This window comes from Balaenoptera borealis, assembly GCF_965194805.1.
Source record: "Balaenoptera borealis genome assembly, chromosome: 1".
Taxonomy (NCBI): domain Eukaryota; kingdom Metazoa; phylum Chordata; class Mammalia; order Artiodactyla; family Balaenopteridae; genus Balaenoptera; species Balaenoptera borealis.
In genome coordinates, this window is record NC_138860.1 from 83210427 (window position 1) to 83235784 (window position 25358).

Sequence of the window (25358 nt, forward strand, 5' to 3'; positions counted from 1 at the left end):
TCTGTTGCTTCTGGTCACCAAGTGTGTGGGTTTCCCACCTCCCTGCTCCCAACCCCCCAGCCCGCCAACAGGCAATTCTCTGCAACACCAGCCGGGTGTCCTATAATTTAACTCAATTCTGACACTATCTACCTGGAGATAGAGTCAGATCCCACAGGTTAAGGGCTCAGTCCCACAAGACTGCCCCCCAATTCAGATGCCAATCGCAAATAGGTCTCCTGGTTACCCACAACTTCTGTCCGACTTGGCTAAAAATCGGAGGTTCCCATGCCTTCTCCCACACTTTGGATTCGATTAATTTGCTATAGTGGCTCAGAGAACTCAGGGAAACATTTACTTGCAGTTACCAGTTCATTGAAGAATACAATAAAGGATACAGATGAACATCCAGATGGAGGAGATGCACAGGGTAAGGTATGTAGGAAGAGAAGTGGAGCTTCCATGCCCCCTCTGGGTGTACCACTCTCCCGTACCTCCTGGAAGCCCTCTGAACCCTATACTTTTGGGATTTTATGGAGGCTTCATCATTTAGGATGATGGATCATTAACTCCATTTTCAGCCCTTGTCCCTTCTCAAGAGAATGAGGGGCAGGACTGAAAATTCCAAGCTTCTAATTATGGCTTGGTATTTCTGGTGACCAGCCCTCAATCAGGAGCCCGCCCCGAGTTGCCTCGTTAAAGCAAAAGACACTCCTATCACCCAGGAAATTACAAGGGTTTCAAGAGCCCTGTGTCAGGAACCAGGGTCAAAGACCAAGTATTAGAACAAAAGATGCTTCTAGTGCGAGGGTTTCAGGAACTCTGTGCCAGAAACTGGGGGAAGAGGCCAATATGGACTTTCTATTATCTCTCAGCTCCAATGAGCATAGACCTCTGAATCATTCACTCTGGGGGACAGGGATGGGGAGACATGGGATAGAGTAAAAACTGATTGATTCTGTCTTTTGATTTAAGCCCCAAACCAAAGGCCAGCTCTCTTGTCGTTTAGGTGTTTGTCCTTTAGGCTGATTATAAAATTCTCTGCCAAGGTCCTTTTGCTTTTAGCTCATCTACTGACAGAATCCAGATGCAAATGCTTCTGCAGCAACTGGAGACTTTGCTCTCTAATGAATCATTCTTTCTCTCTCTTCCATCTTGAGGCTTTGTGTACAGGGATAGGAGTGTACAGAAGATGTCTCTGCCTCCACTCACTTTCTCTTAAAACCAGTGCCCTTCAGTGACTTTGTCATATGGAGGTCTGGGTGGGTCAGGTCCCTGATATGAAAGCCTGTCCCTTTCATTATAGACGTGACCCTTCCCTTGATATAAGTCCCTGAGTGGGCAGGTGAGGTCCCCCAGGATCCTGGTTCTGTTCTGACCAGAACTTGGATCATTCCTTGAGGACCCCAGCCTTGAGTGCCCTGGGTTAGTGGGTGAAGGGATGCCAAGGTGGGGTGGTAGTAGAGGAAGGTGGGTACTGATTGGCAGGTTCTGGCCCCCGGGGGTGTTGTTCTTGTCTCTATGACCTCTCCTCAGCCCCGTGTCCCCCGCACTCCATAAGCAGAACCTGCGATTCCTAACCCCACAGCTCAGCCCCATCTCCCCACCCCTGACCCCTTCTCTTCCACGGCATCTTCTCCTGGGTTCACAGTCTAAGCCCTCACCCCTCACCCCACCCCCTGCTCCTACTTAGGGAGCTTCCTACCAAGTCATCTGGATCAAAGGAAAAGCAAGGCCATAGTTTTTCTTTTTGGCTCCATTTTCATCCCCTCCACAGCCCTCATCTCTCATTCTTCTTTCCTACAGACTCTCAGTTTGGAAAATACACCTATGTTGTTGCTTTGTCAGTCACAGCCTGTTGACAGCAAAAATGAGTGGCAATGTGTCCGAGGAGGCCACCAGGGACCTGGTCACCCTATTTCACAGATGCATCGAAGAGAAGCCCAAATCGGTCAGAGAGGAAAAGTCTGAAGAAAGACCATTTTCTTGACTACCTGGTTATCTTTACCAGTGGTATGGTTGGATCTGGAGCAGGGAGAGACCCCCAGAGCGGGGAGACCCTGGGGGCATGGGTGTGGCCCTTGGAGAACCTGGGCTCACTTAGGGACCCTGGGGTTGGACACCTGCCTAGCTGCTCCTGAGCCCCACTTGCCATCCTCTTTCTGTTGCAAAATGGATTAGTGTTCCTTTTGTCTTGTTTAAGAAATCTTTGCCTACCTAGACCGAGGTCTTGATATTTTCTTATGTTACAGGAGCTTTATTCCTTTACTTTTCACATTTAGACCTACGTTCCATTTGGAATTGATTTTTGTCTACTTGTGAGGTCAAGTTTCATTTTTTTTCACGTGAATATCCAGTTGATCCAGTACAATGTGTTGAAAAACTTCTCCTTTTCCTACTGCTCAGCAGTGTTGCTTCTGTCATAGAACAAGTATACTGTATGAATATGTCTTTATCTCAGTTCTCCATTCATTTCTGTTGACTTGAAACAAATAGACCACCAGATATTTCTCCAGCAAAGATAGGTTTATTTGGGATCAGTAGAGAATTGCAGTTCAGTCTGCAACCATGGAGAGCCACGTGCGAGTCCCTGACAACAAGGGAAGAAGAATACTTTTATAGGGAAGAAAAAGAAGTTGGGAGGGCTATAGCAAACAAAGACACCAGGTCTTTCCATTGACCAAGTCCTTGACAGGAAAGAAGAGTCTTCCTGCTGGATTCTGCTATTGTCTCAATGTGAGAGCGCCCCCTGCTGGTCTCCCAACTCTATTCGAGGTTTCTGTTTATTAACTTTTTACAGTTCTCTTGGTCTATTTGACTATCCTTGAACCAGTTCCACAGTGTCTTAGTTATGTTAGTTACTATAATAAACCTTAATTAACGTCTAGTATTATAAATCCTCCAACTCTTCGTTTTCATAATTGCTTTGGCTATTCTTAGCCTCTTGCAATTCTATGCATTTTTTTAAAAAAATAAGCTTGTCAATTTGTACAAAAATTCTGGCTAGAGTTTTGATAGAGATTGCCCTGAATCTATAGATCACTTTTGGGAGAACTGAGAGCTTTACAATAGCAGAGTTTTCTAGTCCATGAACATGGCATATCCTTCTGTGGCTTCCTATCCCATTTCGAGTAAACTCCCAATTTGCAAAGTCCTTCTTGGTCTGGCCTCTGCCCACCTCTCAGACCTTACCTCCCATCTCTCTCTCTGCTTTTCTTTTACATCCTTCTGGCTCTTCTTTTTGTCCCTTGAACACATCAGGCTGGCTCCCATCTGAGTGTGCTTTGTATTAGCTCTCTTCTCTAACGGCAGGACTCTTCCCCTGGCTGGATCTACTGTTATTTAGAGGCAAGGTAATATAGTAGTTAATGTACAACATGGTGATAATAGTTAACAATACTGTACTGTAGGGACATTCCTGGTGGCACAGGGGGCCTCCCAATGCAGGGGACCAGTGTTCAATCCCTGTTCAGGGAACTAGATCCCTCATGCATGCTGCAGGTAAGAGTTTGCACGCCACAACTAAGGAGCCTGCGAGCTGCAACTAAGGAGCCTGCCTGCTGCAATGAAGACTTGGTGCAACCAAATAAATAAATAAATAATTTTTAAAAACCCCAAAACAATACTGTACTGTATACTTGTAGTCTACTAAGAGGACCAATCTTAAGTCTGCTCAACACATACACACACATAATGGTAACTATGTGAGGTGTTGCTTGATTGTGGTGATCACTTCACAATGTATATGTATATGTATATCAAAACATCAAGTTGTATAACTTAAATATATACAATTTTTATATGTCAATGATATATCAATAAAGCTGTTTTTTTAAAAAAAAGAAGAGGCTCCGTGGAGTCAGACGTGGAGCCAGGTTTGAATTATGCCTCTGCATTTACTAGCTGAGTCACCTTGAGCATGTTCCTTTACCTTGTTGTTCCTTGGGTTCCTGATCAGCAACTGTTATAAGATGAGATGAATGGATATATTCAAAGTCCATGGGGAAGTACTCAGTACAGAAGAAGCACTTCTAAAGTTATTTTTATACTTTTAGTTATTTTCTCAGTCTCCAGAAATCTCTCGATCTTACAGAAGGCACTCCCCATACTCTGATACTCTTCTTATTTTCTACATGGTAAAGAAATTAAGTTGCTCAGAAAATGTAATAATATCACACTTCTGTTCTCTTTCATCCTAAACATTCCCCCCTAAGGATTCTAAAGTATCTAGTAATCCCCCTTCAAGCATAGGCCATCCCATGTTTCAGATACCGGTGAAGTCATTGACTATGATATCAGTTTGCTCTAATCATAAAGACAAAATTGGCCTGTAAAATAGAAAGTAGGTATAATGAGAACTGGCAAAAATCCCAAATGGAGCCTCGATATTTAACCAGTATAATCTGATTCATCATCTTGTGTACCAAAGTGGCCATAACTCTTTACTTTTTTACAAAAAAAATTTTTATTTATTTATTTATTTGGGCCCCAGCTTAGTTGCAGCAGGTGGGCTCCTTAGTTGCAGCATGCGAACTCTTAGGTGCAGCATGCATGTGGGATCTAGTTCCCTGACCAGGGATCGAACTCTGGCCCCCTGCCTTGGGAGCGTGGAGTCTTAACCACTGTGCCACCAGGGAAGTCCCATTCTTTACTTTTTAAAGTAATTGTTTGAATTCCCCTCTCCACCCAACCAGAAATCTAATATTACTCTCTTGAGGTCTTTACCTATCTTTGAGTTGTCTAAACCCTGGGGGCTTTGAGGCCAATGGGGGTGAATCTTCTTTCTCAAGTTAACCAGAGAGTCCTTTGCTGCAGTGACTGCTGGTTGCCACATGGTGTCGCTTTCAATGACTGGTCTTCACAATTGGAAAGATGTTGAAGGCTGGGATGTTTGTGAAGGTTGGGATTGTGTCCTGGCAGTGGTGGTAGGGATGCATGTTTGGCACCAAGCTGTGGTTCTATTCTAAGTACACTACCTTGAAGGTTTGTCTAGGGGTCTGTCTCTACCTCCAGACTATGAGCTTCTAGAAGGCAGAATGTTAAACAATTTATTTATTTTTTATTGAGGAATATTTGACCAAAATGATATATATTTAAGGTGTGCAATTTGATGATTTGATATACACAATACATTGTAAAATCATCACTGCAAGCAAGCTAATTAACATATTAATCACCCTGAAATATATGTATATATATGTATATTTATTTATACACACACATATATATATTTATTTTTTCCAGCAGTGTGAACACTTATCATCTACCTTCTTGGCAAATTTCAAGTATACAATAAAGTATTGTTAACTATAGCCACATTGCTGTACATTAGCTCTTTAGCATTTATTCGTTTTGCTTTACTGAAACTTTGCATCCCTTGACCAACATCTTCCCATTTCCCTCTCCCCCCATCCCCTGGTAACCACCTTTCTACCCTGTTTCTATGAGTTCAACCTTTTTAGATTCATATATAGTGTGATCATGCAGGATTTGTCTTTCTGTGTCTGGTTTATGTCATTTAGCATAATGTTCTCCAGGCTCATCCATGTTGCTGAAAGTGGCAGGATCTTTTTCTTTTTTGATGGCTGAATAATGTTTCACTATATACACATATCACATTTTCTTTAACCGTTCATTCATCTATAGACATTTAGGTTTTTTCTATATCTTGGTTACATGAATAATGCTGAAATGAACACAGGAATGCAGATATCTCTTCGAGATCCTGGTTTCATTTCCTTTGAATGTATATCCAGAAGTAGGATTGCTGGATCATAAGGTAATTCTATTTTTAAGTTTTTGAGTTTTTGAGGACACCTCCATTATTTTCCGTGATGCCTGTCTATTTAAAAAAAATTATTGCCCAGACCAATATCAAGAAGCTTTTCCCCTATGTTTTCTTTTAGGAGTTTCACAGTTTCAGGACTTATATTTAAGTCTTTAATCCTTTTTTAGTTGATTTTTGTATATCATGAGATCAGGGTTCTATTTCCTTTTCCTGCATGTGGATATTCAGTTTTCCCAGTACCATTTATTTTATTTTATTAAAAAAATTTATTCATTTAATTTATTTATTTTTGGCTGTGTTGGGTCTTCGTTGCTGTGCACGGGCTTTCTCTAGTTGTGGTGAGCGGGGGTTACTCTTCATTGCGGTGCGCGGGCTTTTCATTGCGGAGGCTTCTCTTGTTGAAGAGCATGGGCTCTAGGCGTGTGGGCTTCAGTAGTTGTGGCGCACGGGCTTAGTTGCTCCGTGGCATGTGGGATCTTCCCGGACCAGGGCTCGAACCCGTGTCCCCTGCATTGGCAGGCAGATTCTTAACCACTGCACCACCAGGGAAGCCCTCCCAGCACCATTTATTGAAGAGGCTGACTTTTCCTCATTTTGTGTTCTTGGCACCTTTGTTGAAGATCAGTTGACCTTAAGGTGTGGATTTATTTCTGGGCTCTCTATTCTGTTCCATTGGTCTATATGTCTGTTCTTATGCCAGTACCACACTGTTTTGATTACTGTAGTTTTTTGATTACTGTAGTTTTGTAATGAATTTTGAAATCATAAAATGTGAAGTCTTTAGCTTTGTTCATATTGCTCAAGATTGCTTTGGCTATCAGGGTCTTTTGCAGTTCCATACAAATTTTAGAATCGTTTTCCTATTTCTATAAATAATGCCACTGGGATTTTGATAGGGATTGCATTGAATCTGTAGATCATTTTGGGTAGTATGGACATTTTAACAATATTAATTCGTCCAATCCATGAACATAGGATGTCTTTCCCTTTGTCTGTGTCTTTTAAAATTTCCTTCATAAATGTTTTTATAATTTTTCAGAGTACAAGTCTTTCACCTGTCTTGTTATTTCCTAAGGGTTTTATTCTTTTCGTTGCTATTGTGAATGAGATTGTTTTCTTAATTTCCCTTTTGGATAGTTTGTTGTTTGTGTATAGAAACACAATTGATTTCATAGGTTTACTTTGTATCCTGCAACTCTACTAAATTGGTTTTGTATTTATAACAGGATTTTTGTTGTTTTCGTTTAGTCTTTAGGGTTTTCTATGTATATAATCATGTCATCTGCAAACAGAGATACTTTTATTTCTTCTTTTCCTGTTTGGATGCCTTTTACTTCTTTTTCTTGTCTAATTTCTCTAGCTAGAACTTCCATTATTATGTTGATAAGAAGTGGCAAGAGTAGGCATCCTTGCCTTATGCCAACATCTTAGAGGGAAAGCTTTCAGGTTTTTTTCCCATGAACTATGAAGTTACTGTGGGCTTCTCATATATGGCCATTATTGTGTTGAGATAAGGTGCTTCTGTACCTATTTTGTTGAGAGTTTTAATCATAAATGGGTGTTGAACTTTGTCAAATGCCTTTTCTGCATTTATTGAGATAATCATGTGTTTTTTTCCTTTAATTTTGTTAACGTGTTATATCACCTTGATTGATTTGCATATGAACCATCCTCACATCCCTGAGATAAACCCCATTTAGTTATGGTGCATGATCCTTTTAATGTACTGTTGAATTCAGTTTGCTAGGATTTTATTTAGGATTTTTGCATCTATGTTCATCATGGGTACTGGCCTGTAGTTTTATTTCCTTGTATAATTTTCGTCTGGTTTTGGTATCAGGGTGATGCTGGACTCAAGAACTGAGTTTGGAAATGTTGCTCCTTCTTCTATTTTTTGAAAGAGTTTAAGAAGCAGTGGTATTCTTTTTTGAATGTTTGGTAGAATTCTCCCATGAAACGATTAGATCCTGGCCTTTTCTTTTTTCTTTTACCAGACAAACAAAACTGAGGGATTTTGTCATCACTAGACCTGTCTCACAAGAAATGCTTAAGAGAGTTCTTCAAATTGAAATGAAAACTCACTAAACAGCAATGTGAAAGCATAAATCTCCCAGGTAAAGGTAAATATCTGGACACATACAGTCTAATGTAACACTGTAAAGGTGTCTATGGACTTTCATGTTAGGATGGGGAAGGCTGCTGGGATACTCCTTTTCTCCCGCAGAAGGAAGTCATGGCTGGGGGGATCCCTCTTGGGTTTGGTATATGGGAGCTCTCACTGCAGCGGTGATGCCCTTGTCCAGGTGTGGGTGTGTGGGGGTTGGCTTGGTTCAGGCACTTGCTTGTGGTAATGAGAGGTGGGTGGTGGCTCTGGCAGGGGAAGGGGATATCAATTCATTTCTGTTCCCCTTCTCCCAGCACCTAGAACACAGGGCAAAATTCTGAAGAAACATCAACATTAAGGAAGAGTTGATTAAAATGTATAGACTTAAAGTAATTTAAATGTCTACCAATAATGGATTAATAAAACAAATTTAGATACATGCAAACAAATGATCACTATGCAGTTACTAAAAATCAGGCTCACATTGATTAATAGTGTGAGAACATGTCCGCAGCATAACAATAATTGAAAACAGTAGTTACATCACAGTTGTGGAAGGAGGTCATCATTATGTACTGGGATGGTATGGAGAGTAATTTTTTCCCAGATTGAACAAAGGCAGGGTGAAGAGGCGTGCACTATGACCTCCCACCCCCCTTCAAGCTATGGGCCAAAAATGGAGCTCCTTTTGAGTGACAAATTATCATGCAGAGATTGTCCAAGGATGTATTGCCATATGAAATTTGTTAATTTGTTGTTTTCAAGGTTTTTATTTCTATTTTGTCCCTTGGCTATAGATATTGTAGTTGTGAACATTTTCCTATTTATTGCTTTTTAAAAAATTATTATTTTTATTTTTTTGGCGGTGTTGGGTCTTCGTTGCTGTGCGTGAGCTTTCTCTAGTTGCGGCAAGCGGGGGCTACTCTGTTGCAGTGCCTGGGATTCTCATCGCGGTGGCTTCTCTTGTTGCGGAGCACACGCTCTAGGCGAGTGGGCTTCCGTAGTTGTGGCTCCTGGGCTCTAGAGCGCAGGCTCAGTAGTTGTGGCACACGGGCTTAGTTGCTCCGTGGCATGTGGGATCTTCCCGGACCAGGGCTCCAACCCGTGTGCCCTTCATTGGCAGGAGGATCCTTAACCACTGTGTCACCAGGGAAATCCCTATTTATTGCTTTTAAATGTCTGTTTGATTACTTTCCTGGAATAAATTCCCAGGGGAATGATGGCTGACTCAAACGTATTCAATAACATTCTCTGCAACTGCAGCTTGGCATTGCCAAATTGTTTTACCATTTAGCAATTTGAGCCCTGTTTTTATTTTCAAAACATAAAAGTGTACTGATGAACCACTTTTTTGCTGAAGAAATCATTATGTTGGGTAGATGAATGAAGGATCACCCTGGAAAATGTTTTGCCTTCAGTGTTTACCTATTTTTCTCTCAAACCTTCAGGGATGCGGCGACTTAATCTCTGGTTCAATTACCTGTCCTTTGGTGCCCCCTTCTGGGAGGTTTACTCATCAGCCTGCGTGGCTCCTCCCAGGGGAGATGCATGGGTGAGATGGCGGTAGAAGAGGGTGGCTGAGAGAAGGCTTGAGATGGGGGAAGGCAGTTCCTCTGTCGCTCAAGGACCTGTCACCCAGATGGCACCTGTATGGAGGCCAAGCCTACACATCTGGGCCCTCTTTGAGCAGATCACTTCCACTTTGCAGTTGGTTATTTCCTTATAGTAAAGGTATTCCTACTACTTCTCTCTCACCTCTCACCCATCACTCAACCCATTTAAAAATCCTCTATCAGCTACTTTCTATGCGCAGGATAAAGTTGCAGCTCAAGTTTGGCACACAGGGCCCTTCACATTTTGTCTCCATCCCACCTCTCCAGCCCTGTTTCTTCCAGCTTGTCATGATGTACCCTGTGGGCTTCATCCCCTAAGCAGGCCACTCTCTCTCATGCCCCTGAGCCTTTGTCCATGCTGTTTCCTCTGTCTGGAGTGCTTGGTCCTCCATGCGCCTCCTTGCAACCAAATTTTCAAGTGCCATCACAAATAGCATCACCCTAAGGAAATCTTCCTCACCTTTCCAGGCAGAAGGTGCTCCTTGGGTGCCCAGGGTACCCTATTCATGCCACTAAATTAGTGATGTTCACAGTGCTTCTTGCCGGTGTGTGACTCTGTCCCCTCCACGCATCCCCATCCTGTGAGCCGGCCCCATGTCTTACTCTTATTGCCTAGAAAGGGCCAGGTGCTCAAGAAATATTTGTTGGATGAGTGAATGTGCTTCACGACTGTGGAGTCTGGGGGTTCGTTAATTGGGGGAGGACATCCCAGGAAGATGTATTTAAGTTGTGTGTCTGACCCCACCCAAGCCCTGGAGCTGGGATGATGAACTCTGAGGCAGGAAGATGGATAACATGATCTTCTGTGGTTCTGAGATGTTTCAGACCAGGCGCTAAGGGCAGGTGGGTCCCTGAAACTGGCTGAGTTAATTGTGGGAGGCAAGTGTCACGTGATGGCATCTCAGGGATGCAATTAAGACTCAGTCATGCTGCTAGGAACCTGCGAAGAATCACAGCACTGGCTGCCATAATTGGAGGCACCATGGATGGGCAGGATGCGGGACTGGGCGGCGGAGCCTGTGCTCCCACAACTGCCTCCTGCCTGAGCACAGGGGAATCTCTAGGATAAAACACAGATCGGGACGGTGGATTCACAGCAGCCTCAGTCCAGCAGTGATTGAGGTCAGCACCCCGTCCAAGAGAGCTGTAGGGGTGGGCTGGGCTGTGTTGGGTCTGCACAGGTCCAGGAAAGCAGAGGGGGGCTGCTTACCCATTCTGGAGGATGTGTGCCGTGTAGATGGATGTCCCAACAGCATAACTGTGGCCCCGAAGGGGCTAAGGGCCCAAAATTATAAGTCTTTGGGGTTGTTCCCAAAGGCATTGATTGAATCTAGCTGCAGGTGGTCATTTGTGTGATTTTGGGAAATTTACTTAACCTCTCTGAATTTCATTTCCTCCTCAGGAAAATGAGGGAATGATGTCTCCCTTACAAGGTCGTTGTGAGGATTACATGGGATGCTGTGTATAAGGGGCTTCTCCCAGTGCCTGGCTGGCTCTGTAAGAGTTGGGACCAGTTGTCCTGAGTCTTATCTGCCCAGAATCCAAGGAGGACAGCTGACCCGACAGGACAGCCCTGCCTCCCGAAAACAGGGATCTCATCTCCGAAAGAAGTGGGGAGCGGGGGGTTGAGGGCATCTGTCCCTCACCTGTGCAGAGCACCGGGATGGGGCTGCAGGGGGATGGGAGAGGCTGCGGCGCCCCTGCCTGCCCCCACCACTTGGGCACTGAACAGCCTCAGCACACAGAAGCTATGGGAGGCCACGGGGCCATGCAGATGGCATGCAGACTCCTTCAGAGAGGGTCAGGGCAGGGGTAGGAGAAAGATGGGGATCCCTGTGCAGTCTGTATTCAACCAAGAAAGGAAAATGATATTTGAGCAGGCCTGGGCTTTGGGGTGGTGTAATTATTTCAATATTCTGTTTGTGGTACAAAATAGTCTATGGTAGTGGGGATCTGGCCTTCTCAAGGGGTTTAAAAATATTTCCATTGGAAAACACCATCTTGCTTCGAAGAGTCTAGTTTTTTCTCATTCTTGATTTCGGGGACTCCTAAGCCGAGGGCAGGGTTGGGGCGTGGAGAACACAGCTCCTGTCTCCTGCAAGGCTCCTGTCTCAGGGAAGGGACAGAGCCCTGTCCTAAGAGTTCACGGCAAAGTTTCCTGCAGGGCGGGGACTCTGAGCCAGGTTTGCAAGGGGTCAGATGGAGGGCAGGGAGGGGGCCTGAGACAGGTTGGGCAGAGGATTCTTGGAGGAAGTGCCCACCTGCTGTGGCCTGGCCTCAGTGTGGCCTGCTGTGCTGTGCTCTCCCCCAGATTCTCCACTGTCCCCTGATGCTCGCCCCCTGCATCTCCAGAGCTGCCCCTGTCCTGGGCCCAGGCCCAGCCACCATGACAGACATGCCAGTGGAAGAATCCCTCTTCCAAATCATCCACTGCTACCACCAGTATGCGGCCCGGGAAGGGGACTTGGAGACCCTGTCCCTGGAGGAGTTGAAGGCCCTACTCGTGGACAACGTGCCCCGCTTCGTGGGGACCATGGTGTGTGGGGTCTGAGGTCGGGTGGGGATGAAGTATGGGGTTGGTTGTGGGGGTGGAAGTGAGTGGTGAGAGTGCAGGTACAGCTGTCTCCCAAGAGCATTTTCACCTAGGGGAGGGGCCTTGAGGGAGGGTGGAGGGCAGGATCTGCGGTGGGGGGAACATGGCCCAGCCCAGCCTTATTTTCTGTCCTTCCCTGTCCTGAAATTTCCTGCCTGAAACTTAGTCCTAACCCCAAACCTGTTTATTCTTCTGCCTGACCTGCTTCTGGCGAGAACGGGTCCTAAATCTTCCCTCTGCCCACAGGCCAGTTCAATCAGCGCCTGGCCCCAGGACTGCCCTTTGAACCCCAGCCCCTTCTCCTGGGGCCTGCACAAGCCACTACCCACCCCCCCACCGGAACCCAGGCTGGGCTCAATCACCCTCTGCAGGCCGGTGCATCTCCTCTGTCATCAGGCCCAGCCCCATGATTACTGGGCTCCTTGGGGACTGCAAGGCCGGCAGGAGTGTCTGTGGGGCGCTGCCCTCGGCCCTTGGTGCCCAGCCCCGGCGGGGTCTCTGGACTGTTATGTCTAGAGGACTTCAGGTCGTGCCCGACTCAAGGCCCTGCATTCCAGGAGGGGCACCTCCTCTGGTCACTTCTTGTGTCCCCTGACTGCCTTTGGGACACGTCAGAGGAGACAGACTTGTCCTCAGTTTATTGGAGTGTAGCCACGAGGATCACTAAGGCGGGGGCTAGGGTGACTTTTTAGTCCTTGTTTCTAGGGAGACTTTTTTCTTTCCAGGGCCAGTTGCTTATGTCGTGGGGCTGGGCAAGGACCCTCAGACCCTGCACTCGGGGGCTCACAGGGCAGACATAGCAGCGTGCGCAGGGGGCTGAGATGAGGGAAGCCGGGGTGAGCCTGCCCAAGGCCGTAGGCCTCCAGTTTCCCGGCTCAACCAGCTTTGCAGAGGAGATAAGATTATAAGAAGTAGATGGTGGGGCAGTGGGGGAGCTGGAGGGGGAGACCTGCCATGAGGATGAGGGTCGCCCCCAGGCCCACAGCTGCTTATGGCTGCAGCAACGTCCTTCCTGGAAGCTTTCTGAGAACTTCATGCCGGCTTCCCCATGCCCATCAGCCAAATCCTGCTGAAACCTGCTTCACCCACACTGCCCAGTGCGCCAACTTGTCCTCACCTGCCCTCTGACCCCTGACTTTCTCCCTGCTGTCCCTTCCACTTCAGATGCTCCTTTCCTCCCTACACCATCCCCAGTTCTCAGCCCTGAGGGCCACCTCCTCTGGGACATCCTGGCCAGCTCCGGGGCCCACGGCTCTGGCCTTTCCCTTGATCTGCCCCTCCCATAGGTGACATGGGCCCAGTGTCATAAACAGTTCCTGGGCCGGTGCCAGGGCATGCAGACATGTGACCCCAGCTGGTGCTGGCCCTGCAGCAGTGCTGGAGACGCAGAAACGTGGGGCGGTGGGCTCTGCCCTGGGAGCTCCCAGTGTGGAGGAGCTAGGCACAGCTCTCCACCCCGAAGCCCCTGGGCTGGGCTGTCCCTGCAGGGGAGACGGGCTTAAACAGCCTCCGATAGTGGACGAATGTGGATTGTGTTGTGGGGTGTGCAGTCAGCCAGCAAATGGAGCCCTGCCTGCACTCTGTCTCCCATGCAGCCCCAGGTCCAGTTAGCTGAGGTGCCCACCATGCCACTGCCTCTTTGGCCGGATTCTGCCGCATAGGCTGTCCTGGCCACTGACTGTGTGAGTGAGGATCTGCGTCCTGCAAGCCCCATCCAGGCAGGGCCAGGCCACTGTCCCCCACCCCGCCCTCCCACTGGCAGGCAGCGGGGGGGGGGGGGCTGGCCATTGCTGCGGGGCGATGCCTGGGGGCGTGGTTGACCCTCTGCCCACCCCTCAGGGCCAGAAGGAGCCATACTCCATCACGGAGTTGTTCCGGGTGGCAGACAAGAGCAAGGACAAGCAGATCTGCTTTGAGGAGGCCCTCTACCGCTTGGGCAAGCTGGTGAAGGACTGCCACCCGCAGTAGCACCGGCAGCTGTGTGCCCAGCGCAGCGCCCACCACAGACTCTATCAGGGGGAGCACAGGCAGCCTCCCCACAGGGGCCGGCTGGGGGGCAGGTGCGACCTGGCTACGGGCAGCTGAAGGTACAGCTCTGCCTTGTGTGTCTGCGGTAAGGACAGCTGTGAAGGAAGAGAATAAAGCAACCTCGTAAACATTTCTGGATGTTGTTCAGTTCCTGGTTCTGGGCCTCTGCTCTGGGTCCAGAAAGAGGAGGTTTGGTCCTACTTTGAGGATCAGCCATTTTGGGTGAGAGACAGCCCCTGCCCCCAGGAGCCCCTGTCTGAGGAGGGTAGACAGAGCCCCTGCCCTCAGCTTTCAGTCTGAGAGCGAGGAGTCTCTTCTCCTGGGGAGCTGGCTCCTTGACAAGGAAGCCGGGGCTCACCAGAGATGTTCTGATCAGTCGTTCACTACACATACAGGACTGAACACGAGTTAGGAGGGCAGAAGTTCTTCCAACTTCAAAAGAGAGTCCCAACAAAGGTGGAGCAGCCTGGGCCTGGGAAGGGGCCAGGACAGGGAGGGGAAGGTGACACCAGAGATGTTCTGATCAGTCGTTCACTACACATACAGGACTGAACACGAGTTAGGAGGGCAGAAGTTCTTCCAACTTCAAAAGAGAGTCCCAACAAAGGTGGAGCAGCCTGGGCCTGGGAAGGGGCCAGGACAGGGAGGGGAAGGTGACACCAGAGATGTTCTGATCAGTCGTTCACTACACATACAGGACTGAACACGAGTTAGGAGGGCAGAAGTTCTTCCAACTTCAAAAGAGAGTCCCAACAAAGGCGGTGCAGCCTGGGCCTGGGAAGGGGCCAGGACAGGGAGGGGAAGGTGACACTGGTAATTGACATCGGGTGGCAGGTCCGGGCCAGTCTGGGAGGGAAGATTGTGAGGTGGGTTTTTCCCACTATGAGTCAGAGATGGAGTCAAGGGCAAAGCCGGCAATGCAGCCTGTCAAAGGGAAGAGTGATGAGTGGGACCTGGGTGACTGTCAATCAGGGAAGGCTTCCTGGAGAAGAGGAGGGTTTGGTCTGGTTTTTACTAAGAAAAAAATGATGAGGCATGCGGGCGTTTTTCTGACTCTGGGCTATTTGTGACGCCCTGATCCCTCCCTGGTGAGACCTGCCCCTGCCCTGTTTCTGCGTTGTTTGTTTTTGTCTCTCCCTGGGAGCCCACGAATCGGATGCAGAATCTCTTGGGGTGGTCGCCTCTGCCTTTAGGCCCTGCTGGGTCCTTCCTGGAGGGTTTCTTCTCTGAGGATGGTCTGAGGACCCACGTCCTGAGCGCATTGTGATAGAAACGATGAGTTTCAAAAGAATAATGGGTAATCATCTGTGTTGCTCCCCTGTGCAGATGATTGTGGGTGTCATTTAAGGGACTTGGTTTGGTTCCCTTTGCCAGCTGGGTCTGTGAACCAAACATGGGGAGCAGTGCCCTGCAGGCCGAGCCAGGGACCTTTGTTCCTGATCAGTGGAGCTTGCAAGCAGGCCTGCCATAGATGCCCGTCCACGCCTGCCAGTCCCCAGTGCTCGCCTTTTAAAAGTCAGCAGCCGCCCACCCCCACTTCCGTCTGGACTTCCCCTGTGGAGGTGCCTGTCCTGCTGCATGGAGCTGTGTTCCTGTCTGTGTCCTCCGCCAAGACAGGCACCACGTCCTGTCATCTCCATGTCCCGCGCAGGGCCCGGCATTGTCACACAGAGCGTGCTCAGGGAGGGGGTGATGCAGGGATGGCGCCTGCTGATTGGAATCCCATGACCCAGGTCTGTGTTGCCTCCTGCAGGTCGCTTAGTCACGTCCAGAGACTTGGAGACAGTTGGCCGGGTGACTCAGGACACCTTGCCCCAGGCCCAGGTGGGTCTTCCCTGCCTGTCTCACCTGAAATGTGTTGAGTTCTACAGGCTTGGAGTATGAAGGGGCGGCTCAGCCCAGTCCTCCTGCCCCTTCCTGGGGGGTTTCTCCACCGACCCTGCGGGCTCTGTCCGCATTTCCTTAGCTGCAGGCAAAAGCCTGGTATTGGGACTCACCAGGGACTGTGTGTGCTGGGACTGAGCTCTTTCTTGTAAACAGGACTAGGTTCCGCTCCCCATGGTTGCCCCACGTCTGTCAGTCTGATTACAGGAGCTGCCTTTTCCCCCATGTGCTTACCCAATTCCTGACACCCTCTTCTGCCAGGTCAGCTCAGCCTGGTCCTGCCCTCCTGGAGGCCCCCAAGGCTGCCTGTCCAGGGGGAGCATCTCTGGGGGCAGCATTTCACGGCCTCGCTGGTCGGCAGGCTCCATGGACAAGCGCATGAGGCTGGAGGGGGTCATGGCTCATGTCTCCCTTGCTGGACCTGGGGCTTTGTTTTCCTTCCTTTCTGGATGAAGAAAGCTGTCTCCACAGGGACATTCTCAGGGGAGTGGCTTCAAGGCAGGCATCTCCCGAGGGGTCCAGGGTCTGGGAAAAACATCATCTTCATCAACCTCACCATCACCCCCCTTGAAAGAGGTCAGTGTGAGCTCCATGCCGGGCTAGTGAACAAACGCGAAATAGAATCTCAGAAAAAACGACCCTGTTGTTCTAAAGTGTGCTTTTTGGCACCTAAGCACCAACACAAAGCAGAATGTATGCCCAGAGGACCTTAGGTGACTCCCCGTGCCTCAGTTTTCTCATCTGTCACGTAGGAATAATTGTACCTATGATGTCCATTTCACAGGGTTATCAAAAGAGTTAGTGGATGTAAAAACACTTTGATAATATGATGCGCTATTTGGGGTAAGATGGTATTGTGCCAGGTCATATAGAAGGGGCCTGGCAAATAATAGGTGTGCACCAAGTGCTTGATCATTGGCTGAAAACTTGTCATATTAGATGTCAGAAACAGCCCTATTTTCCTGTCAAGAGGTTGACTAGCCAAGGAAGGTAGACTGCATTTGGTTGATGGATCTATATCCTGTCTTGTTCCAAAAACCACTTAAAGTGGCTGGGTATGATAAAGGGAATTTTCACATTGGGTAAGGGCTAGATCAAGCGTTCAATTTGGCATTCACTTATCCCCTCAGTAAGTATTAACTGAGCCCCTAGTATGCACCAGGCCCCGGGATGTGATGTGATTTCTGCTCTAAAGGGGCTCCCAGACCCAAAGAAAAGACAGGCAATAAACAGATGAACTCTAATATAGTAGGGCAAATGCTGTGATGCAGAAGGGTTTGGTAGCATGGAGGAGAGAAGAATGAACTCAGTGTTGATAAGGGTGGGGGAAGGAGAGTCAGGGGTGGACGAGAGCAGATGGTGCCTGGGCTGGGGCAGGAAGGATGAGGAGGCCTTTACTGGCAAAGAGACATTCCAGGCAGGTGCAGAAAGTAGATGCTGTCACAGTGGGTCATAAGTCGCCTAAGTCCTTTGATGTACCAAATGTTGTATCTCTGTGGGCCTCAGCTTCCTCTTCTGTAAAGTGGGAATTACGATAGACCATAACTCATAGGATTACTGTGAGGATTAAATGGACTGATGTAAGTAAAGCACTTGCAATGATTCCTGGTGTATGGTAAGAACCCAGTAAATACTAGCTATTATTTTGCTATTGTTTGTTCTTATTGATTGTTGTTGCTGTTATAGTATATGCCAGGCACTGTGCTGGGTCCCAGGGAGGCAGAGATGGATGAGCCAGTCAGGGTCCTCGAAGGTTCACAGCCCAGCTGGGGAATCAGGCACATTTACAGAGCAGTAATCACGCTGTACACTCACACAGTGCTTGCTTACTATGCGCTGCTTTAAGCACTTCACACATTTTTGTGTGTGTGTGTAAACTTTAATTAAAATATAATGCAAATTAATAAAGCCCACAAATCATAAATATTTTTCATCTATTATTAATCCTCACAACAACACTATCAGGTAGATTTTATTTTTTTTATGTGGAAGGCTTTCGAATTTTAAAATATTTTAAATTGTGATAATATACAAATAACATAAAATTTACCACTGCAACCATTTCTAAGCGTCCGGTTCAGTTTTGTTAAGTGTATTCACGTTGTCGTGCATCCAATCTCCAGAACTCTCATCATCTCGCAACTGAAACTCTGCACCCAATAAACAATAACTCCCCACCTCCGCCTCCTCCTAGACCCTGGCAATCACCATTCTACTTTCTGTCTCTGTGAGTTTGACTAATCCAGGTACCTCATATAAGTGGAATTATACAGTATTTGTCTTTTTGTGTCTGTCTTATTTCACTTAGCTTAACGTCCTCAAGGTTCACCCATGTTGTATCATGTGTCAGGATCTCCTTCCTTTTTAAAGGCTGAATAATATTCCATTGCATGTATATACCACACTTATTTATCCATTCATCTGTGGATGGACACTTGGGTTGCTTCCACATTTTGGCTATTGTGAATAATGCTTCTGTGAACATGGGTGTACAAATATCTTTTTGAGACTGCTTTCAATTATTTTGGGTATATACCCAGAAGTAGAATTGCTGGATCATATGGTAATTCTGTTTTTAATTTTTTGAGGAACCACCATAATTTTCCACAGTGGCTGCACTATTTTACATTCCCACCAGCAGTACACAAGGGTTCCAATTTCTCCACATCCTTTTCAGCACTTGTTATTTTCTGTCTTTGTTGACAGCAGACATTCTAATGGGTGTGAGGTGGTATCTCATTGTGGTTTTGATTTGCCTTCCCTAATGATTAGTGTGGTGGAGCATCTTTTCCTGTGATTATGGGTCATTTGTATGTCTTCTTTGGAGAAATGTCTATTCAGACATTTGCCCAGTTTTCAGTTGGGTTGTTTGTTTTTTTTGGAGTTGAGTTGTAGGCTTTCCATATTCTGGATATTAATCCCTTCTCAGATATATGATTTGCAAATATTCTCTCCTATTCTGTAGGCTGAGGGTAGACTCTATTTTTAATCTCTACTTAATAATTGATGTAACTAAAGCATAGAGAGGGTAAGTAATTAGCCCTAGGTCACACAGCTATAAAGTTAATGAGAAAATGGAGCCCAAAGGGCTGTAGAAACATGAAGGAGAGAGAGGCTAATCCTATCTACTTCCCCTAGGAGGCCGTGATGGCCTAGGCCTTGGAGGAGCACAGAGTAAATATTTGTTGACTGCATGAAGGAGGGAGAGAGGGGAGGAGTTTTCTCAGCAGAGTCATGTTCTTGTCAGATCACACTCTGGGAGCCTGATGCTCTGGGATCCGGTCTGGGCTCTGACACATCTGCACTGGGAAACTCTGGAGGAATCACTTCACCTTCCTGGGGGCTTGACTTCTGTGTGTGTAGACTGAGTGGGCTCTGCCCCGCCTTCCTGATAGGCATGTTCTCAGTATCTTAATAGGCTATGTGAGTCCGAAGGGCTTTGTAGCAAGAGAAATGCACCACAAATCTTCAGTGTTGGAAACCAGTTCATCTGAGTGGCATTTTGTTGGGTGGGAGAGGGACTTGGTCCTCCTGAAATCCGGGGGGAATTGGCCACCTCCTCTTCTCCTCCTGGGCACGAAGCACTTCTGTCTTCTCCAAAGATGCCCTCCTTCCCCCACCCCCACCCCTCATCGTCGGGTTCCTCTTCAGCCCAGGCTCCTGGGATCAGAGGCACACAATCATCCCAGAGAGGGTTGAAGGGTCCCTGCTGTTTATGCAGAGGCTCAGTGCCTCATGCATACTGAGGGACTCCAAGCCAGCGTCCGTCTCCTGGGGCACAGTGCACCCCCAGTTTCACAGAGCAGGAGCGTTGTGAAGGGGTAGGGATGGCAGCAGAGAAACTGATTTAGGCCTTAGCAGCACACGTCCCCACCAAGTCCGGCCACACACAGAACAACAGTAGAAATACTCCACATTTCATTACTAAAATCCAGCAGCCATGACAAGTGTTCTTAACCTTTTAGGGGCCTTTGGACCCTTTTGAGAATGTGATGAAAGCTATGGAGGAATGAGCTTATACTCATGCACTCAAAATGATGCACTCAACTTCAGTTCCATTTCAGAGATGCACAGACTGGCCACTAGCCACGGGAATAGCCACAGCAACCGTGGGAAGGACTCAGGAGTGGGCATCCTGGTTGACCAAGCCAGGGGTTGCTAGCAGCTTACAAGAGGAGGCCTCACCATGCCGTCTTCCTGATTTCTCCTGCTGGGCATCACTGCCCGGCAAAAGCTTTCCTCCTTCTACCTTTCCTGTGCTCCCCCCACCCCGCTCCAAGCTCCGCATCAGAACTTTTCATTCTGTGCAGTTATTGCCCCATTCACCTTGTTGGGAAACCAGAGGCTGTAGCAATCCTCGAAGGGAGCAGCTGCCTCTGAGTGGCCTGAGGCCCTGGGCAGCCGGCCAAGCCTCGTTGCTATAAAAGGGAGCCGACACTCAGCCCTGCATGTCTTTTGTCAACTCTGTTTTGGGGAGACCTGGTAAGTGGAACTGCCCCAGTCTGTCCCACACTTTGGGCTTCCCCTGGGGAGGGCTGAGGAGTGCAGCAGCCTTCTCTGAGGAGGGGAGAGAAAGCTCGGGGAGGTCTGGACTGAGTCCAGGGCTCCCGGAAGAGAAGCGTGAGCCGGGGCTGAAGAAGGAGCCGAGTGCTCTAGTATTTTTGGGTGAGGGCACGTTTGATTCCCAAGCTGGGCCCTTCCTGGGCAGCGGCTGGGGGCATGGGGAGAGCTGGCAGTAACTGTGTGTGTGTGTGTACCCTGCTTCCTTCCACACCCTCATCCACATCGTCCCCCACTTCCCATCATAGCCATAGCCTATGCTGGGTTTAGTTATCTGGATGGTGCCATCCAGGACAGAGCCATCCCTTGGAGTATGAGCCTTCAGAGTGTCCCCTTAGGCACCATCCCCATGCCAGGGTTGCCCGTGTGCTCTGTCTTCCAGGTAGGACAAATCCTTGGGCACCATGCTGACGGACCTGGAGAGTGCCATGAACTGCCTCGTTGACGTCTACCACAAGTACTCCCTGGTGAAAGGGAATTACCACTCCATCTATAGGGATGACTTGAAGAAATTGTTACAGACGGAGTGTCCTAAGTTTTTGGAGGTGAGGAGGGGCTGGGTGTGGTCGGGGGTCTCTGCCCGGCTCTGATGACACCCTGGGTCACTGGTCCCTGGCGCTGCCCTGTGCAGCCAGCCATGCCTCAGCTTCCCTGAGATCTTTACACTCTGGCTTCTTTCTCTCCAATCTTCACAGAAAAAGGATGCAGACACCTGGTTCAAAGAGTTGGACGTCAATGAGGATGACGCACTTAACTTCCGGGAGTTCCTCTCACTGGTGATAAAGGTGGGCCTGGCAGCCCATGAAGACATTCACAAATAGCAGAGCTATAGAGCCCTGGGGCTGGTCCCCTGGACTTGTCCCTTCAGAGTAATAAAGTAATTGATACCTCAGGCCTCTCTTGGTCTCTTGCTTTTCTCTTGTGGAATGAGGGTCCTGGGGGTTGGAGGGAGGGTTGGAAAACCCAAGGAAGAAAAACAAACCTCTGTTGCCCCCACTCTCCATCTCTCACGAGTCTTGTCTGCTTTCTTCCCCGTGTTCTCCCTAAATGATTCCCAAGGCTCTTCCAGCCCCACGGTCCTGAGTCATGGGTTCCATTGACTTAAGGATTCTACAAAGTCCAACACACTATAGCTGTTGATTTTCCTACTTGTTCCCAAATGGGTGATATGAGAACAGGGTGACGCAAGGAAAGCTCATAGTGTTCTCTAAGTTGTAATTTCCAGCTAATTATCTTAGATGTAACTTTTAGGAAATTAGGGAGATAACTATGTGGAAGTGTGTCTGTGTGTGTATGAGAGAAAGAGAGAGATTGATTCTATGTGTGGTGTGACTTTAAGTGGATGCTTAGAGTTCTACACTAAGTAACACTAATAAGCCCCCTGGCTCTACACTTGTAATTTCTCCTTAAGAGATTTTGGAAGCTTTCCTTCTCTCTCCATTCCCAACCTCCTAACGTGATTAAATAATAAAGGAATGGGCAGATAGGCTAATACATTAATAAAGATCAACTCAAAGAATAGGGTACTCAAATGCTTCCCTGTGGGGTGAATGCTTTGGTAATCAGTGATTTATCTAAAATAATCTCCCCATCATTACTCTGGATTTCCAAGGGTCTGGGGAAATGGGAGGGCCAGAAGATGAATGGGCACCTCTCACCAGAATCCAACTCCCAAGTTGAGTTTCCATGCTGTGCCTTGGGACATTTTCTATTGTCCCCACTTAGGTGATGGGGCGGTGGTGTTAGTATTGGGGAAGGGGGTTGGGAGCTGTCACCAGAATCTCTACACCAGGGGTTTTAACTTGGTCTACGGTATATCTCTGGAATGGAATCAAAGTTGAATGCATCATTTTGAGTGTATATGTAGAAGCTCATTCCTCTGAGTCTTTCACTATTTTTTAAAAATATGTATTTATTTATTTATTTATGGCTGCGTTGGGTCTTCGTTGCTATGCGCAGGCTTTCTCTAGTTGTGGTGAGGGGGACTACTCTTCGTTGCGGTGCGCAGGTTTCTCTTTGTCGTGGCTTCTTTTGTTGCAGAACACGGGCTCTAGGCGAGTGGGTTTCAGTAGTTGTGGCACGTGGGCTCTGTAGTTGTGGCTTGCGGGCTCTAGAGCACAGGCTCAGCAGTTGTAGCGCACGGGCTTAGTTGCTCTGCTGCATGTGGGATCTTCCCGGACCAGTGCTCGAACCCGTGTCCCCTGCATTGGTAGGCGGATTCTTAACCACTGCGCCACCAGGGAAACCCCTCTTTCACTATTAAAAAAGGGTCCAAAGGCCCCTAAAAGGTTAAGAACACTTGTCATGGCTGCTGGATTTTAGTAATGAAAGGTGGAGTATTTCTACTGTTGTTTTGTGTGTGGCCGGACTTGGTGGGGACGTGTGCTGCTAAGGCCTAAATCAGTTTCTCTGCTGCCATCCCTACCCCTTCACAACGCTCCTGCTCTGTGAAGCTCGGGGTGCACTATGTCCTGGGAGATGGACGCTGGCTTGGGGTCCCACTGTGTGCATGAGGCACTGAGCCTCTGCATAAACAGTAGGGGCCCTTCAACCCTCTCTGGGATGATTGTGTGCCTCTGACCCCAGGAGCCTGGGCTGAAGAGGAACCCAACCCTGAGGGGTGGGGGTGGGGGAAGGAGGGCATCTTTGGAGAAGACAGAAGTGCTTTGTACCCAGGAGGAGCAAGTCCCTCCCCCACCCAACAAAATGCCACTCAGATGAACTGGATCACAATGCTGAAGATTACTCACCCCAGATCACAGGGTTTTTCCTTTGTAGTAGACTTTACTTATATAGAAATGCAAATGAACAGGGAAAGGTAACAGCTTAAACCCTTATTCACTGACCAAGGCTTTAATTACCAACCAGTTTTATTATCAGTTAACGTACCAGTGAAAATGTTTGGCAGCCAGCAGAGAACTAAGATTGGGACATAAAATGGGATAGGGGGCGTCTAGTTATCAGATATGGAGATGGGCTCCTCTGGGCAAGCCTGGGAAGGCTAGGGACAAAATTACTTCCTTTTCAGCTTTCCTGAAGGATCACTTTATCTATTTCCCAAAGCAAGTGCTTCCACCTAATTCAGGAGTGTGAACACACTCTCTGCATTGAGGAAACTCTCATGCAGCTCTCAGAGGCACCTTTAAAGTTGAACTGCTGGCGCAAATATGGCCCAGGCAAAAAAAGACAGGAAGGGTTGGCAGGGTTCACCAAGCAGCATCCCAGGCTTCACTCAATATTTAGGGAATATAATGGGTGAATGCACAAAAGGAGGGAGCAACCTGATTCTGCCTCTCAGTTATCCACATTGATGGTGGTGGTGGTGGTGTGTATGTATGTGTGTGTGTGTGTGTGTGTGTGTGTGTGTGTGTGTGAGGGGCAACATATCACAGTGCCTTTCTCTCTCCTTGAAAATGCGTTGTTAGACTTGCTGTTAATGGATCCTTTGGGGGAGATTTACCATTATTAATTGTTTGCCTTTATTTGAAAGTCCAATGAGTCTGCTTTCTCTGAGTCCTCTCAGAGGACCATGCAGAAGGTAGCCCAGAGTGCCCTTTGGAGTTTCACCATAAGTGATGGGCCACTGGTTGTGAAGAATTGCATTGACCTGGAGCTATCAAATGGTTGATACCTGGGCTCATGGCTGGACATGGGACGTGGCCCAGCTGGCACTGGCCACCTGGAGAACGAGGCAGAGGTGAGGGAGGCCATCCTTGGAAGGTCCGTGGAGTAGCCAGGCTTGCAGATGGTAATTTACAAGCAAGGCTGTGCCATTACAGGACCTACTGGGCAGAATCAGACAGGGCTTGTAGCACAGAGCAAGATGTTTTGGTTTCCTGTTTCCCCAGCTACAAAAGAAGAACAAGGCGGTGGGAAGTTGAGAAATAAGTGGTTTAGCAGGAAACCTCATGCAATGTTTGAGCCCACAAAGTAGACCTTGGCTCACCAATTGCGGCAGATCTGGCCACTGAGACTTCTGGGGCCTTAGAGTATGACCTATCTGAAATCCCACTTCTCCACCCAAGACTCCTGACTTCAGCCAAGTGTCTCACAGTTGTGACAAAAGTCTTAAAGAGCATGGGGAGTATCTGGAATTGGGCAACTGGTGTCTAGCAGCTGAACACAGAGCTTATTCCAGTGGAAAAGACTTCCCCGTACATCCCTCCACTTGGGAGCCAGAATGATTCTGGTCGGGTCCAGATACCAGCCTACCTTCTGGCCTCCTGACCTAGGGAATTCACCCTAATTTCATATGGGCTGAGGAGGGGAGGGAAAGCTGCTAACACTTACTGGGCTCCTTCTATTTGTTGGTGTGAAAGGAAAAAAATCATCTCAAACCTAGAGAAAGACAAACTGGTGATTGCTTAAGTCTTTGATCTCATGCTAGAGTCTGCCTGAATGGAAGCAAGTCCTTGCTACTTGTTAACCTTCTATCGTCTGGCACTCTTGGGGAATGTAACATGGTCGGCACAGTATATTTGATTAACAAGTCACAGTGGATAAAGAAGTAGGCAGTTTATATATCTGCTTGATGGGGTAATATGATTTTATAGCCTGGTAGAGATGTTAAACCCCTGTTTTAATTTTTATCACCCTATTGAAAGTTAAAAGAGTCATATTTAAATTAAGAATCTTACTTAAGCGTTCCTTTCCTGAATGTCTTTATGTATTCTCAAATATTCTTCAAACCAGCTTTAAAAGCCTTCTTTGCTGTTTCTCTCATTAATGAATTCAAACAAGAATTTTGACATGGGCCCACTATATTTGTTGATAATTTTGCTTTTAAGCACTAGACTTTGTGATAGCTTA

At 47.7% G+C, this 25358-nt stretch overlaps 2 protein-coding genes across 3 annotated transcripts; both read left to right on the forward strand.

Moving 5' to 3' along the window:
* The first annotated feature begins 5034 nt into the window (after positions 1-5034).
* Positions 5035-20197, forward strand: LOC309628766 (protein S100-A15A-like). 2 transcript variants are annotated; one of them, XR_014244725.1, is made up of 3 exons: positions 5035-12020; positions 13917-19384; positions 20054-20197. XR_014244725.1 is itself a non-coding variant. In XM_082392108.1 (2 exons), exons 1-2 carry the CDS (start codon positions 11814-11816, stop codon positions 14043-14045), a joined length of 336 nt encoding a protein of 111 aa, XP_082248234.1. In that variant the 5' UTR covers positions 5035-11813; the 3' UTR covers positions 14046-20197. The 2 variants fall into 2 exon arrangements, 1 of the variants encoding a protein (XP_082248234.1); XM_082392108.1 differs by having other exon boundaries at positions 13917-20197.
* Positions 20198-20336: 139 nt separating this feature from the next.
* Positions 20337-21441, forward strand: S100A8 (S100 calcium binding protein A8). The gene is made up of 3 exons (XM_082392168.1): positions 20337-20471; positions 20932-21094; positions 21245-21441. Exons 2-3 carry the CDS (start codon positions 20954-20956, stop codon positions 21368-21370), a joined length of 267 nt encoding a protein of 88 aa, XP_082248294.1. The 5' UTR covers positions 20337-20471; positions 20932-20953; the 3' UTR covers positions 21371-21441.
* The last annotated feature ends 3917 nt before the right edge of the window (positions 21442-25358 follow it).